The sequence below is a fragment of the Mastigoproctus giganteus genome, chromosome 10, assembly GCF_048544385.1.
Source record: "Mastigoproctus giganteus isolate SK-2022 chromosome 10, ASM4854438v1, whole genome shotgun sequence".
NCBI classification, from domain to species: domain Eukaryota; kingdom Metazoa; phylum Arthropoda; class Arachnida; order Uropygi; family Thelyphonidae; genus Mastigoproctus; species Mastigoproctus giganteus.
The window spans coordinates 108,450,922-108,468,437 of NC_143584.1; the positions used below are offsets into that span (position 1 = coordinate 108,450,922).

Consider the following 17,516-nt stretch of genomic DNA (forward strand, 5'->3'; position numbering starts at 1 on the left):
ATCAAGTCACAAAGGACGTTAGGGAAGTAAAGGCAGATTACAGGAAATCTTTGGCAAACAGTGCAAAGAAAAACAGTAAAGACTTCTTTACTTGTATAAACTCTAGAAGGAAGGGGATGAATCAGATTGGTCCACTTGACATTGATGGTTCAATTGTTGATGAACCTGCTGAAGTAGCTGACAAACTGAATGAATATTTTGCATCTACATTTACACATGAGGAAGTCTGTAGGGAAGTGGAGGCCAGAGGCTTATCAAACTCTGGCAGGGAGCTAAATGATTTTGTAATAACTGAAAGGAAAGTGGAGGAGAAATTGTCAAAGTTAAACATAAAAAGGCACTTGTGGTGGATGGAATCTATCCAGTTATATTGAAGGAGGCAGCGAGGGAAGTTAGCAAACCCTTAGCCATAAGTATGAGAGTACCTTTAGATTCAGGGGAGGTCCCCATGGACTGGAGATGTGCAAATGTATCCCCAATTCACAAAGAGTGACACAAATAATTTTAGACCTGTTAGTTTAACTTCTGTTCCGGGAAAAAATAATAGTCACTGGTTAAAGAGGTAATACAGGATCACCTAAATAAGACTGCAGTAATAGTTCAGACACAGCATGGGTTTGTTAAGGGGAAGTCTTGTCTGACCAATTTGATTGGATACTACTATGTGGTCACAAAAAAACTGGACTCAAAAAATAATTTTGATATCATATACTTGGATTTTAGAAACGCTTTTGATACTGTGGCACACGGAAAACTATTGTTCAAATTGGAGTGGTACGGCATTAAGGGCAAGTTGCTGCAATGGATAAAGGGATGGTTGAGTGGGAGACGGCAGTGAGTGGTAATAAATGGACACTGCTCTACATGGACTAATGTTATTAGTGGAGTCCTCCAGGGTTCGGTGTAACGCCCATTGTTGTTTTCGGTATTTATCAGTGATATTGATAAAGGTATATCAGGATTAATGTCTAAATTTGCAGACGATACAAAGGTTGGCAGGGTTGTTAATGATAGTAATGATAGTACTCTACTGCACCAGGATCTGGAAAAGTTGAGCAGATGGGCTGAGAGCAGGTGGCAACTGAAGTTTAACATTGTGACAAATGTAAAATACTGCATATAGGTAGCAGTAACACCAGAGTAACATGAACTATGTAGTGGATCTGGGGTAGTAACCCCAGAGTAACGTATCGACTGGGTACTACACTCAGGGTAGTGGAGAATGAAAAGGACCTGGAGGTAATTGTGCAGTCAGATATGAAGTTTTCTGAGCAGTGCAAACAGGCTGCAAGAGTAGCTCATGGTGTCTTGTCAATGATATACAGGAATTTTGCTAGCAGGGATAAGGGCGTGATTGTCCCCTTGTATAAGGCAATGGTCAGGCCACACCTTGAGTACCTTATACAAGTCTGGAGGCCTCATTTTGAGAAAGATATAGGGCTGCTGGAACAAGTACACACAAGGACAATGAGAATCGGTGAGTGGGACAAAGGGTTGGTGTTACCAAGAAAGGCTTAAGTTCTGCAAATTGCGGCTTCTGGAGACTAGGCACCTGCAAGGTGATCTAATTGAGGTGTATAAAATCTTCAGTGGTTTGAGCAAGCTCAATGCTAATGGGATTTTTACTTCTTGCTCAGGTTACTCACCTGAGGGAACATAAATTCAAACTGAGGAAAGACAGTTGTAGAATAGATGTGTGGAAATTCGCCTTTAGCCAGTGGGTGGTTGATAGATGGAACAAACTTCCATCTGTTGTAGTGGAGGTCAACAACTTAAATAAGTTCAAGGCAGAATTAGACAAACATTTGGAGTTAATGGATGGGCGAAATGGGAAGTTTTTTTTTTATTTTTTTTATTTGGTGATGTTATATACACTTGCTTTCTTGCATCGTATACCTCTACTTATGCTCATGCTAAGTGACTATATGAGGTGTGGCAATAAATGTCACTGGACTGGTGCTGTTTCAGTCATGTTCAATGAATTTAAAAATAAATGGAAGTAGCATGTTGTAGTTCAAACTCCTCCAACATATGGTGGTATCGATATTGTCCAGTAGTCTGACAGGTTGCAAGTAACAACCAATTTCATTAGAAGTGTTAATGTTATGCAGCATGACTTTGCAATGCAGCAATGAACTAAAAATCAAATTTTGCTTTAAACTGGGCCAATCTACAACAGAAACATATGAAATGGTAAAAACTGTTTATGGTGATGGTTAAGTCATACCAGTGTCTTTGAATGGTATAAGCAGTTCAAAGACAGATGTCAGAATTTTTGTGATGACCCAAGAAGTGGGCGTCTACCAATGAAATGAACAAAATGAGGACATAGTTGTAAAAGTTCAGGAAATTGTGGCAAGAGATAATTATTTGATCCTCAGATTGATGGCTGATGAGTTGGATATGAATAAGGAGGCCATTCATCAAATTCTACATGAAGATTTAGGGAAAAGGAAGGTGTGCACAAAATTTGTGCCACAAAACCTCATGAATAAGTAGAAGCAATAAAGAGTGTCATGTCTAGGTTCATTAAGGCAATCCTAATTTCCTTGACTGTGTTGTCACTGGAGATGAGTGTTGGGTGTTTCAGTACAACCCAGAAATGAAGGGTCAGAGCATGCAGTGAAGTTCAAAATCATCACCAAGGCCCAAAAAGTTTTGTTTAATAGAAGTCCAGGATCAAGACATTGCTGATCATGTTTTTTTGATAAATTGGATGTGATTCACAAGGAATTTGTACCTGAAGTAAGAGATAATGATGCATTCAATGTACAGGTGCTTCAGAGACTGAGAGTAGTGCATTTTGTAATTTAGACAGCTGGTTCTTGTTGCACAATAACCCCCCCCCCCTCCTGCCCATTCCACACTTCTGGTGAAGACATTTCTGATGAAACGTGGCATTGTACAGATCAACCATCCATCCTACTCTCCTGATGTAGCACTAGCAGATTTCTTCCTCTTTCCCAAGATGAAAACTGCCCTTAAAGGAAAGAGATTTCAGGATTGAGGAGGTAAAGAAAAAATGAACCATCTGAACTGAGTATAATTTCTTTGGATGCCTTCGCTGACTCTTTTCAGAAATTTTTAGAACAATGTAATAAATGCATTCAGTCAGGTGGTGATTATTTTTAATAAAAATAAAACCATTTTTGATCTCCTTCACTTTGTTATTTTTATTGCACCAGTCCAGGAACTTCATTACTATTATTAGTGGTAAATGATGTAAGAAAGCAAGCTTATACAGCATCAGCCAAAAAAAAAGAAAAAAAGACATTTCTCTCATCCATACTCTCCAACAATTTATCTAGTTCTTCCTTGAATTTATTCAAAACTATTCAATTCCAAAACAACGGATGGAAGCTTGTTCCAGCAGTTAACCACCCATTGGCTGAAGGAAAACTTCCTCACATCTATTCTGCAACCATCCTTCCTCAATTTGAATTTATGTCCCCTCATGTGCATAGTCTGAGCAACAGGAAGAATCCCATCAGCAATAAGTTTGCTCAAACCATCCAAAGCTTGAAACATCTCAATCAGATTACCTCACAGGTACCTAGTCTCTAGACACTGAAATATACAGAACTGGAGTCATTCTTGCCACATCTCATATTTGGTTCTTAGTTCAGATTATTCATACTAGCCACAAAAGACAAAGACATTCAAATATATAATTTTAAATAAATTTGTTTTTGATTTACCCTAGAAAGGGTTCTACTTTTTAAATTGTGATTTTTTTTATTAGATTGTGGCTTATTTGCTTCAAAGATTGATATTCTGCTCTGTATAGAAGTTAAACATTGTTAAATCTGATTTATATAGTATTATTTCATATTTACTTTTCTTTCACTACTGGACAAACCATTGATACTGTGTAAAAATATATACATAAGGACGTCATAATCCCATTATATAAGGCTATTGTTAGACCACACTTAGAATACTGTGTACAAGTATTGAGATTGCACCTAAAGAAAGACATCAAGCTTCTTGAAATGATCCAAAGATGGGTAACTCGCCTGGTGAGATTGGCAAAAGGATGTCCATATGAGGAAAGATTTCAAATATGTGGGTTGCAGTGCTTGGAAACTAGGCACCTTAAATGAGACTTGACTGAGGTGTTTAAGGCTCTGAGAGGCAAAAGAAAAATGAATGAGGACGAAATTTTCACGGTTATAAATGATTCTAGAACTAGGGATCATAAATTCAAGTTATGGGGGAGATGTTTAGACTGGATTGCAGAAAGTTTTATTTTAGCCAGCAAGTTATAAATTACTGAAATAAGTTACTTATATGGGTGGTAGAGGCTGACAGTTTGGGGACATTCAAAGGTCAGCTGGATAATTACCTACGGAAGGAGGAAAATGCATAGGTTGTCTATTTCATTTTCTTTTATTAATTATTTATTTTTTAAAATTTTCTTCTTATTAGTATTTTATTTTTATTATTTTTATTTTTTCTGGCTGTTGCAGCATAAGCCATAGGCTTCCTTTCACCGTGTGGCCATTGCTAATACTAAAAACTGAGTTCATACTGAGAATCATCATACTCAAATTTATGAATAAACACCAAAGAATTCAGATAAACAGAACCTTTTTGAAATTATGTTACTTAAGTATTATTTTTAAGCAGGGTGCCAAATGGGAAACTTTGAAACTGTTGTGGACCAGGAGAGTTTTATAAGAAAAACTCTATACCTTGAAAATTGTCAGTACCTTTTAATCACTGACAGTAGCACAACATAGTTTTATTAATAAGAAAAATACATAAAACCGCCATGCACACTCTTAATAATCAATAAAACGAAATAATAACAACTAATCTTCTCACTTATTTTGGTTTATAATAATTACCAAGTACATAAATGGGATATAGCACAAATTTTCAACATGGAATATTCTGGGTCAGATTATTTCAGGCCATTTAGGTGAAGTACATTATTCCTTGCTAATGCACATTTGAATCCCTAGATAAATGTTTATAAGTAATACAAAATAAGCTGAATTCTGCATTGTTCATATAAATATAACAATAAAGCTAAAATCATTGTGAAATTATATTAAAATCTGTACTCAGTATCAATTAGAGTAGGTTTTCAATCTTATTTCTGACTGCAGAACATTTTTGAAAATCTAAATGATCTTTGAATCTTCCACGGAACTGTAATGTCTTTAAAAATTTTTTATTATTAACAACAAATTAAAAAAAAAAAAAAGAGTAATAGATATGTAAAATTTAAATTAGTCTATCATTAGACTGCTTCAGAACCTCTGGATTCCTCTGAAAAACCCAGTGATTCTATGGAACGTACTCAGAACGCTACTGTTCTAGACATTACTTTATTAGCATTAGAATTAGTAGAGAAAGAAAGCAAGCTTATACAGAATCAGCCAAGGCGCCTCCGTAGCCAGGTGGGAAGGAGCAGCAGTGCGTAGCACAAGCTTCTTGATTACACCGGGGTTCAAGCCCGTCACCACCAAATACGGAGGATGCGGAAAGGTCAGGGAATGACCACCGCATATCCCGGAGCAATATGGCCTTAATTGCTAATGCTCCTAAAAACCAAACAACAGAATCAGCCAAAAAGAAAAAAAAAACAAAAAAAACCTTCCCATTTCACCCATCCATTCACTCCAAATGCTTGTATAGCATTTGTATAAATTCTGTCTTGAATTTATTTAAGCTGTCAACTTCTACAACAACAGATGGAAGTTTGTTCCAGCAATCAACCACCCACTGGCAAAAAGCAAATTTCTGCACATCTGTTCTACAGCTATCTTTCCTCAATTTGAATTTATGTTCCCTCAGGCGATTAATCTGGGCAAGAGGAAGAATCCCATCAGCATTGAGCTTGCTCAAACCATTCAAGCCCTTATACACCTCAGTCAGATCACCTCGCAGGTGCCTAGTCTCCAGACACTACAATTTGCAGAACTTAAGCCTTTCTTCATAAGAGTAATCCTTTGTTCAATTCGCCAATCTCGTTGCACTTTTCTGTACTCATTTAATCAGCTCTGCATTCTTCCTTATCGTAGATGTATCTTAATTCTTAAAATATTGTTAATGTATCTTAATCAAGAACCCTTGTAAACATCTCTCTCTCTCTCTCTCTCTCTCACACACACACCCTCTATGGTTTTGCAGAAACCAGTTTGTAAACCTATGAATTAGAATACACCAAGTATTAAAATGTGCCTCTAAACCTAGTTAAATCTTTGCATTTATTTCAGTAATACAATATAGCTGAAATTGCTCACATATAGCTTCCAGTAATTTCATTTCAGCAGCAAGTATTTCAAATTGAAATTTAAGACTCAAAATCATCAAGTCATACAACTGTATAGCAGTTTCAAATTGAAAAGAGTGCAGCTGAAGAATTTTACAAACCTTGGTAAACATGTGTTTAAGAATTAATTTGAAGAGTTCCTTTGTGAAAGAAATGAGAAAGTTAATTATAACATTCTTCTCCCGCTCTACTAAAACCATGTTAAGGTGTTCAGAATAGTCAGAGTATAATTCTATATGCAATATAGAATATAATTCTATATGCAATATAGAATTATACCCTGATTATTTTGGCCACCACCTTCCTACTCAGTTAGGAACTGGTTTAGGAATTGATGAAACGCTAGTTTAAATTGTTTGATAAGTCTTACTTGACCACAGCCATATTTTGCATACACCTTCATTAGATGGACATATGTACTACTGCGTATTTTTAATAATTTTATTTATTCCTTAGATTTATGTTTTTGTATCAAGAGAAGCAAGTAGAGTTTGTGAAAGCACTGTCATCTAGTGAAGGTACCCCATCAGATCCTATTCTTCATGTTGTTCTATTATGGCGTAAAGAACAAGACAGAGTAAGATATCAGTGGTTGAATTCTGTCTGGAATATGGAGGAAGAAAAGGTATATAGATATTAATTATTGATTATGCCATTTTTGCTATTTTGAAATTTAAATTTAGAATGATAAAATGAATACCTGTATAAATAATTCTTTTATTAATTTGGATGCCATAATCACTGAAATAAACAAAGGGAAGAGAATGAGATTTTATTGATGCATGAAAGTTTATTTAAAGTAATTTTTAAAAATAATGTTTGTAGTTGTCTTCAGAATTTCGATTGTGACCAGCAGCTTTATGCTGGCTTTAGAAGGTGACATAATGTTGCACAATATATGGTACATGCAACACATTCAACTCACATTATTGATGTATTATTTTCATTTATGTACATTTAAACAGTTGTGTTTCACTCTTACAAAGAATGAGTTTTTATTAACTTTATGTTTAGGTGGATAATTAACGATTACACTGCTACGACGGGCATCCAGTAAGTTATCTACCTTAAGTAGAGACATTTTAAATACAGCACACTCTCAATTAACCAGGTTGCAGATTAACTGGGATTGTTATGGCTGATGGAAGTGTAAATAAGATAACAACACCAGTAACATGGAACCACTACAGGTGTTGTTTGTTAGTATTTTGTAATGGTCCCTTTACTACTGTACAGTTAATTTTAACAATCTTCCTTTTTTTTTTTTAATGGACTGTGTGTGCATCAGTCATGTTTAAGTGGAAAAGAATTGTTCTTTTTATTAAAGAAAAACTTCATTTCATCATAAACATGATAAGGTGCTGAAGTGTGAACTTTAATGAGTTTACTCATTAAAGTTGACACATTAGTACTAAAAAATAATACTACAGCAACTACATTAGCATTAGTAGTGGCATATGATGCAAGAAAGCAAACTTATACAGCAGCCAAAAAAAAAAAAAAAAAAAAACCACTCCCCATTTCACCTATCCATTCATTCCAGATGTTTGGAATGAATGGATAGGTGAAATGGGGAAATTTTTTCATTCCAGTTCCTTAAATTTATTTAACCTATCAACTTCCATAATGACAGACAGAAGTTTGTTTCAGAAATCAACCACCTGCTGGCTAAAGACAAATGTCTGCACATCTATTCTGCAACAGTCTTCCTCAGTTTGAATTAATATCCCCTCAAGTCCATAATCTGAACAAGAGGAAGAATCCCATCAGCATTTATCTTGCTCAAACCATTCAAAGCCTCAATCAGATCAATTTGCAGGTGCCTAGTCTCCAGACATTGCAATTTGCAGAACTTGGTAAAAGCAGCCCTTTGTTCCCCTCACCAATCTCATCGCCCTTCTCTGTACTTGTTCCAGTAACTCTGCATCCTTCCTGAAATGAGGCCTCCAGACATATGCAGTACTCAAGGTGTGGCCTGACCATATACAAAGAGATAATCACCTCCTTATCCCTGCTAGCAAAATTCCTGTATATCAGGGGTGGCCAACTTAATTTGTGATGCGATCTACTTTTTTTCTTCAAAATGTGCCGTGATCTACCATCTCAAGAATTTAATTGCACATGGTTAAAAAAGTTAATCAACACATTGAAATATGTTTATAAATTTTAAAATTAAATACAATTAAGAATTTTTATTTTAAATTCATACGTACTTAAATTTTTAATTTATGTGCAGTTTGGTGACTTCATGTCATCTTCCAAGCTTTCAAAATCGGGGATATACTGTGATAAGGCCAACATTAAAGAATCTTTTGTATGCGAGTCCGTAAGAGTAGAGCGATTGTTCATCTTTCTTTGTTTCAAATACGAAAAGGCCGATTCACGTAGATATGTGGAATAAGAAAATTAAAAGTTCACGGCATTTTTTTACATTTGGGTACTTTTCTCGGCAAACATATTTCCAAAAGTCCTTTTTAGATGATCTGGCTTTTAGGAAGATATCGTTTTGCAATGTAATAATTTCATTTTCAAGTGATATTTTCTGCAATTTGTTTCATATCTAAGTCGACCTTGTTCAATATATTTAATGTCTTATTGTTTTAAAATCACTGAATCTGGTTTCAAAATAATCCACAACTTTCTCAATTTCAGAAACATATTTCTCACTATTAAATTCAAAAACGGATTTTTGCATATGACCTTGCATATTTGCAAAATGGTCGAATTTTTTTTTCTTTGAAATCCTTAGTCATTGCCAAAAATTGATATCTACATGCAGAAATACTACTAATCATGTCACCCACATTTTTATTTTTTCCTTCTAATTCCAAATTCAGATCACTTAATTTATAGGTAAAATCTGCCAAAAAAGCCAGATCACACAACCACTCCGTATCTTGTAGTTGCTCATAATCATCACCCTTTGATCAAATTTCAAAATCTCTGTAGAACTTACTCCGACTCAGTCACCTCACATCTGTGTGTAATATCAGATCTAGTTCATTTTCATCGAGTTGCATTTTGAAAAGTCTCCTTTTAAGAGATTGTCCTCTGATGGAATTCACGATTTTGAAAGCTATGTCCATAGCACTTTTAGTATTTAATCTTTTGCTGGATAACACTTGTTGGTGGATGTGGTAACTCAAAAAATCTGGGAATTCATCATCCTTTTGGCACACTGCGATGAATCCGTTAAGATGCCCCATCATTGCTTTAACTCCATCTGTTGTTATTGATACAAGCTTAAATGGTGGTAATTTTATTTTTTCTAAGGTCACTATTAGGTGGAAAATCCGATTGGTATTTACCATAGAGTGCGTTGAAGTGCCTTTCTAAATTTCCTTTTTTGGATATAACCACGGAAGCATTGCAAATCAAACGACAACATTTTTCTTTTATCATTACAAAAAAGTATTCTAGTTCTGAATCTTGATGAAAATGATAACGTTTTACTCTTTTTTGTAGTATTCATTTTAAATCAAAGGGTATTAAATTAACATATAAGTACTGGCCGAGTATTAATATTAAGTAAGCTAAATAAGAATTTGACACATACACTATGCTCTCCACAACATAACTGCATGAATTTTCATTAGACAAGCCTAGGGCTGTGCAGTGGCAAGAGTAGTCACGTGGTTCAACGGATTTGTAATAAGCATATGAAGTTGGGCACATAATAATAATAACATTTAGATTTTGACTAATCTATTTTTTATATATATTTAAAATTCGTTGTGATTGACCGAAATTAAAGCCGCGATTGACTGGTAGATCACGATCAACCTTTTGGCCACCCCTGCTGTATATCATTGACAAGACCTCATGAGTTGCTCTGGCAGCCTGTCTGCACTGCTCTGAAAACTTCATATCTGACTGCACAATTATCACCAGGTCTTTATCATTCTCCACTACCCTGAGTGTTAAATTTACATGGAACAGGGAGACTCCATTCTCACTGACAAGATGTTGCTTCAAAATTTTCCATTGATGGGAAGGTAAATCAAGAGAAAAAGTGAACTTCGCTGTTTTCCTTTTTTCAAACAGATATGTATGTATGTATTAATTTTTATATCAATTCTTCTTACTTCATGGTATACTTTTATAATTATGAATACAGTATATATAAAAATAAATTTATTTTTTGATTCTTTTGCAAAATGAAAGAAAGATCCTTTTTGCAGAATCTTATGATCCCTGTGTTCCTTTTGGCAACATGTTACCACAGCAGTTGCATGGGAATGTAGATAGATGCTATTTACACTGATGTTATTTTCTAACAGGTAGATGTTATTACTTCTCTTATTAAAATTGCATGCTTATGGTATGCAGGACTTTCTACTGAGGTAGCTGAAAACATACTTATGACATAAATACAGAGTAATAATATCAGAACAAAAATCTTATCCATTCACATTCAACAGTCAACAAGGCATATTCAAGAATGAGGTTCCTTAAGGCACCTCCGTAGCCAGGTGGAAAGGAGCAGCAGTGCGTAGCACATGCTTCCTGATTAGACCGGGGTTCGAGCCCGTCACCACCAAATACGGAGGATGTGGAAAGGTCAGGGAATGACCACCACATATTCCCGGAGCAATATGGTCTTAGTTGCTAATGCTCCTAAAAAAAAAAAAATAACAAAAAATACCAAAGTTCCTCAAGGAACCCCCATTCTTGAATATGCCTTCGCCCTCTGCTTTTCAGGTGTCTATGTGAACAATATACTAATCACACTGAATCCATCATTTTAAAACTGTTTGCAATAATATCATTACCAGTGTAGCAAATGAATTTACAGAATAATTTAAATTCATTTAAACAATGGACTGATGCAGATTGCTTGCATATCAGTACTAGTAAATGTATTGTGATTTCCTATGCTGATCCTCACAAAAACCTTTATACATGCAGTTATATAAAATAAACTCCATTCCACTATAAAGAAAATCAGAAATAAAAGATCTAGGAATTATATTTTCATCCAAGTAAAAATGTAAAAGTCATATTAATGTAATATCAAGAAAAGGTTATCAAAATTTAGGCATTATGAAGTTTTTTATAAACTAATATCATGTAATCAAACTTCAGCTTTGGTAATTCCTGTTTTGGAATATAGATCTGTATGTTCTCTTCATCAAAAAACCCACACGTTCAATCTGACCCCCTGACATTTTCAATATTAAGTATTGAGAAAAACTAGTGAAACAAAAAGCTAATTAATATAGTTATGTAGTAAAATAATTATGATGTTAGAAATGGCATAATGTTTTCTGTACGAAAAAAATACATTGTTCAGTGATAATTCGGTTTAATCTATGAGGGTGAAAGACTAGTGACATCTACAAAGAAAGTCCCAAAAATCAGTCGGCTTATGCATCTCACGTGAATCAGTTGGTTTTACATACAGTCATTGTTTAATATCATGGAGTAGGGGAAAGGTGTTTATCCTCTTTTAAAAACTAACATTGTTACATTAGTTTTCATATTTTTTAACTGAAAATTTTTAACCGAGACTGCAAAAACGAGTAAAGAAAAGAAAGGTTGACTCAGAACATCAAGTATTTAAAGATAAATGGAGTTAAATATATTTTTTCTGTTGAGTCTCAAGGAAAAATTGTGTCTAATATGTAAAGAGACATAGTGGCCGTGAAGGAATATAACATTCAAAGACATTATGCTAAAAAACATGCAAGACAATATAATAAATTTACAGAGAAAATTAGAATCTTAAAAAAAAATTAACAATTAATGAAAATAAATCCACTCTTAAAGCGAGTTTCAAAATGCACATGTACTGGCTTCTAAGTGTAAACCATTTTCTGATGGAAATATCATCAAAGAATGTGTCCTAAAAATTGCTGAAGAGAAATATGTTCAGAATAAATCGACTTATTTAATAATGTTTTTTTGTCATAGGAATACTATGACAAGACAAACAGAACTTAAGAGAAGATATTCAATCTACACTTGCAAAAGTTGATTTTTTTCTCAGTAGCTTTGGATGAAAGTGGATATTGCTGACACCTCACAACTTTTAATTATTGTCAGAGGAATTTATGCAGATTTTAATATTACTGAACATTTGGCTGCAGTACAAAGGGTACTAGGAAAGTTTTGCAATACAGCTTTGTTTATTTAATTTTTTCAAAGTAATTTCCTCTACATTCAATACACCTCTCCATCCTCCGAAACCAATCTTTAAACCAGTTCTGCCAAGTTTCACTAGGGAGTAAAGCACACTCGTTGTCCCAAGCCCGTAGAAGGTCCTCATCACTGGAAAACCGCCTCCCTTTTAGCTTCATTTTCACATGCGGGAACAGTGCAAAGTCGCAGGGAGCAAGGTCTGGACTGTAGGGAGGGTGCTCGAGAAGTTTCAGTCCTGTCGTGGTAAAATATTCGGTGCAGGCTTTGGCACGGTGAGCTGGAGCATTTTCGTGATGGAGGTACCAGGTGTCCATTCTTGACTTTGGCCGCAGGTTCTTCATAGATCCAATGACTTTAGGCAGGCATTGTTCAGTATACCACTTAGCTGTGACTGTCTTCTGCGTGTCCAAAACGACACGTTCCACAATTCCACTCGATTTGAAAAATACAGCTATCATTTTCTTCTTTACCGATCGGGATTTTCTGACAATTACGGGTGTGTCGTCATCATCAAAGACCCAAACTTTGTTTTGAGCCTTGGTCGGCAGATCGTAATAGTACAGCCAAGTCTCGTCACCTGTCACGATGTTGTTCACATACCGAGATTGTCCCTTATCAAACTTTTTTAACATCTCCCGGCACCAAGTCACACGTCGTGTCATCTGCTCTTCAGTCAGTTGATGCGGCACCCAGAGAGAACAAAGTTTCTTCACGTGCAAATGATCTTGCAGAATCGAACGAATTGCTGGTGCATTTAGGCCCAATGTATCCTCTATCTGTTGGTAGGTCACTCACCTGTTTTCGTCAAGCATTTTCCTCACAGCAGTAACGTTTTCTTCCGTAACTGACGTTCGTGGCCTTCCCGGCCTCTCAGAATCCTCCAGAGTGAAATTTCCCCTTTGGAATTCTCTATACCACCTGAATATCGTTGTACGATGTGGACAATCATCATCTAGTGCAAGAGTCATTTCTTCTAAGCACTGGTCTATGGTTAAACCACGCACGAAATTATACCGCAAAACTGTCCTTATCTCATTTCGTGACCACGATGCCATCGCAAGCACTTTACACTCTCACTACTAATGAATAACTGAGCCCATCGACTTGCCGCGGCGGCTACTATGCATGTATGAACATGTCTCAACATGCAGCAACAAGCAGCTTCCTGTGATTCATTGTTGCGTCATATTGCAAAACTTTCCTAGTACCCTTTGTATGTTGATTAAAAGGCACAACAACAGGAAGTGATTTTTTAATAAATTGAAAAAAAATTCTCATTTAAATTTTGACTGGAAAAGGTTAATGAATGTGACTATTTGATGGTGCAAAATAAATTTATTGAATACTAACAATATTTATTTATTTATACCATTAGATAGTATGAATCAGAGCTGTAATACTCAACACGTTCTACGTTGATAATAATATTTGTAAAATAATAAGAGGAGTTTACCTCAATATGGTATGCAGAACACTTCCGTATGATACCCTCCAGAAATTAAAATGGAAAAAACTAAAAAATCGACAGCTTACCAGTAGATTAGAGTAAAATATAAATAATTAAATAATAAAAAAAAAAAAAAAAAAACAATTTAACACAATTCAAATCAATTTAAAACAATTAAAAATCAAATTAACGCAATTAAAAGAATCCATCTAAATAATCTAATGTGTATTCAACATATTAATTATACGAAGCTACCTATTAAGGACATTTTTCACTTAATTAAACTGTTAGTTGAGGCCAACTACATCACCTTTCGAGACAAGCTGTACAAACAAATTTTGGGATTACCAATGGGTTTGGTAATCCAAAAATCTGAGCGGCTTAATGTCAGTCTGTCTCTCAACGATTGAGCATATACATTTGACACCTTTTCAACCCCGTATTACATACTATGGGAGGTATTTAGACGATGTTCTAGTTATTACTGATAGTAGTACTATCCAAGACATTTTACATTCGTTTAATAATGTTCATTCTAGACTCAAATTTACATTGGAAAGGGAGGATACGGATACAAAGTCATTAAACTTTCTAAATTTCACGTTTACCCGGGACTCGAATAAAATACAATTTAGCATCTATCGAAAACCTACAAACACCGGTATGCTTCTACATTATAATAGCTATCACCCGTTCACCTACAAAAGATCGATTATCTTTAATCAATTTCTAAATGCCTATAAATATTCAACGACAGAATATGCTTTGGACTCAGAAATACAAATATTAACTAGTAGGTTCTTAAACAGGGGTTATTCCATTGCCACAATAAACCGAATTAGGGTACAGGCTAAGGATAGGATACAAAATACTACACCAACCAACAATAGTAATATCAAAAAATACTTTATTTCTGTCCCATATGTTGAGGCGCCTCCGTAGCCAGGTGGGAAGGAGCAGCAGTGCATAGCACACGCTTCTTGATTAGACCGGGATTCAAGCCTGTCACCACCAAATACAGAGGATGCGAAAAGGTCAGGAAATGACCACCGCATATCCCCGGAGCAATATGGCCTTAGTTGCTAATGCTCCTAAAAACCAAATAACAACAACAACATCCCATATGTTGCACAGTGGCACAAACAGCTTAATAGATTCTTTAAAGATACCGAATTTAAAATTGTAGCCAGGCCAATACGGAAGTTACACACTATACTGAACAATCGCTTGGTTCTTTCCCCGTTCGCAACACAAATTAATGATCTGGTATACAACATTTCTTGCGGTGATTGTGACTCGTCTTACCAAGGTTAGACGTGATTTTCTCTTAATATTCATGTAAATCAACATGAAGCCTCAGTTCGTGCTTCTCGTTCAGCAGCGTTGGAATTAGCCTTTCATGCCATTAACGAAAAACATACTTTTTTTATTTAACGAGGCCAAAATACTTAATGTTCAACGTAATTATACGCGACTATTAATTGCAGAAAACGTAGAAATTAAATTACACGAGAATTTTGTTAATGTTCGGCGGCCATATTTGATCTTCGATGCGTGGACCTTTATGCGCAAAGACAAATAATCACTATTTAAGTTTCAGGTTTAACCCGATTCGGTAATTTTCAATGTGATCACGACATACAGTCAAAAAACATTGTCAGCTTCAGGAAGGAAAATCATTTTGAATATTTTCGTTAGATTCTTTTAATTGTGTTAATTTGATTTTTAATTGTTTTAAATTGATTTGAATTGTGTTAAATTGTTTTTTTTTATTTAATTATTTATATTTTACTCTAATGTACTGGTAAGTTGTCGATTTTTTTCGTGTTTTCCGTTTTAATTTCTGGAGGGTATCATACGGAAGTGTTCTATGTACCATATTGAGGTAAACTCCTATTATTTTACAAAAATTATTTATACCATATAATTACTTTTAATATAACTATTTACATTAAATTACTCAATATAAAAGTTATACAGATTAATGTTTTACTTTATTTTTTTTATTAAAATCATTTTTCTTGATGCCTTTTATGTATAATTATGTATTATAAAACATGCATTATATGGGATTTTACCCCATTTTGTATGGATGGGGGATATCTGGTTTCAATTATCCTGGAAAGTTCATTTCCCAGCCATCCCAAATAATTGGGAGTCTACTGTATATGTATATATATGTAAGAACATGTCATTTATGTTTTTGTATGATCTTCTTTGTTACCCTCCTAGCATAGATTGCTGTATCAAGGTCAGTGTAATTTACTTACTGAATAAATAATAATAATAATTATTATTATTTTAATACTAAAATACCTGTATTTCATAGTTGTAAATTTAGCTAATGCTAAGGAAATGTAAATTCAGCCAAATGCAAGAAGTCGTCTAAGCTGATTAAAATGGCTGGAGAAAATACAAGTGGATTGCTTCAACACATACAGTATAAACGTTAGCATCAGCATTAGTAGAAGCATATGATGCAAGTAAGCAAGATTTGCAGCATCAGCCAAAAAAAAAAAAAAAAAAAAAAAAAAGCTCCCATTTCACCCCTCCATTCGTTCCAAATGCCTGTCCAGCTTAGCCTTAAATTTATTTAGGCTATTAGCTTCCACAACAAAAGATGGAAGCCTGTTCCACCAATCAATTACCCGCTGGCTAAAGGCAAATTTCCACACATCTATATAACAACTATCTTTTCTCAATTTGAAACTGTGCCCCCTCAGATTCTTAGTCTCAGCAAGAGGAAGAATCCCATCAGCATTCAGCTTGCCCAACCCATTCAAGGCCTTATACACCTCAATCAGATCACCTTGCAGGTGCCTACTCTCCAGGCGCTGCAATTTGCCGAACTTAAGCCTTTCTTGGTAAGAGCACCCCTTTGTTCCCCTCACCAATCTTATTACCCTTCTTTGTACTCGTTCTAGTAACTCCACATCCTTCCTAACATGAGGCCACCAGACCTGTACACAGTAATCTAGGTGCAGCCTGACCACTGCCTTGTATAACGGGATAATCACCTCCCTGTCCCTCCTAGCAAAATTCCTATATATCATTGACAAGACTCCATGACCTGCCCTGGCAGCCCGTCTGCACTGCTCAGTGAAATTAATATTTGACTGCACAATTACCCCCAGGTCTTTTTCACTTTCCACTTCCCTCTTCAGTTATTGCTACCCATATGCAGTACTTTGCATTTGTCAATGTTAAACTTCAGTTGCCACTTCTCAGCCCATTTTCCCAACTTAACTAGATCCAGTTGGAGTAGCATACTGTCGTTAACAACTCTGCCAACCTTTGTATCATCTGCAAACTTGGACATTAAACCTGATATACCTTCATCAATATCATTGATAAATATACAAAACAACAATGGGCCCAACACCGAACCCTGGGGAACTCCAGTAACATTTGTCCATGAAGAGAAGTGTCCATTGATTACCACTCTCTATTGTCTCCCACTCAACCATCCCTTTATCCATTGTAGCAACTTACCCTTTATCCATTGTAGCAACTTACCCTTAATGCCATACCTCTCCAATTTGTACAGCAGTCTTTCATCTGCAACAGTATCAAAAGCTTTCCTGAAATCCAAGTATATGATATCAAAATTATTTTTAGCATTCAGTTTTTGTGACCACATCATAG

At 35.3% G+C, this 17,516-nt stretch overlaps 1 protein-coding gene across 2 annotated transcripts in view; it reads left to right on the forward strand.

Annotated features, from left to right (window-relative positions):
- The window catches only part of l(3)80Fg (dnaJ homolog subfamily C member 16 l(3)80Fg), a 330,832-nt gene that overhangs the window by 154,299 nt on the left and 159,017 nt on the right, over positions 1-17,516 (forward strand). For both annotated transcript variants that reach the window (XM_090383988.1, XM_090383987.1), the window contains exon 6: positions 6,740-6,908. In XM_090383988.1, coding sequence (XP_090240114.1) covers positions 6,740-6,908 — 169 coding nt within the window. The remainder of the gene's footprint in view (positions 1-6,739; positions 6,909-17,516) is intronic.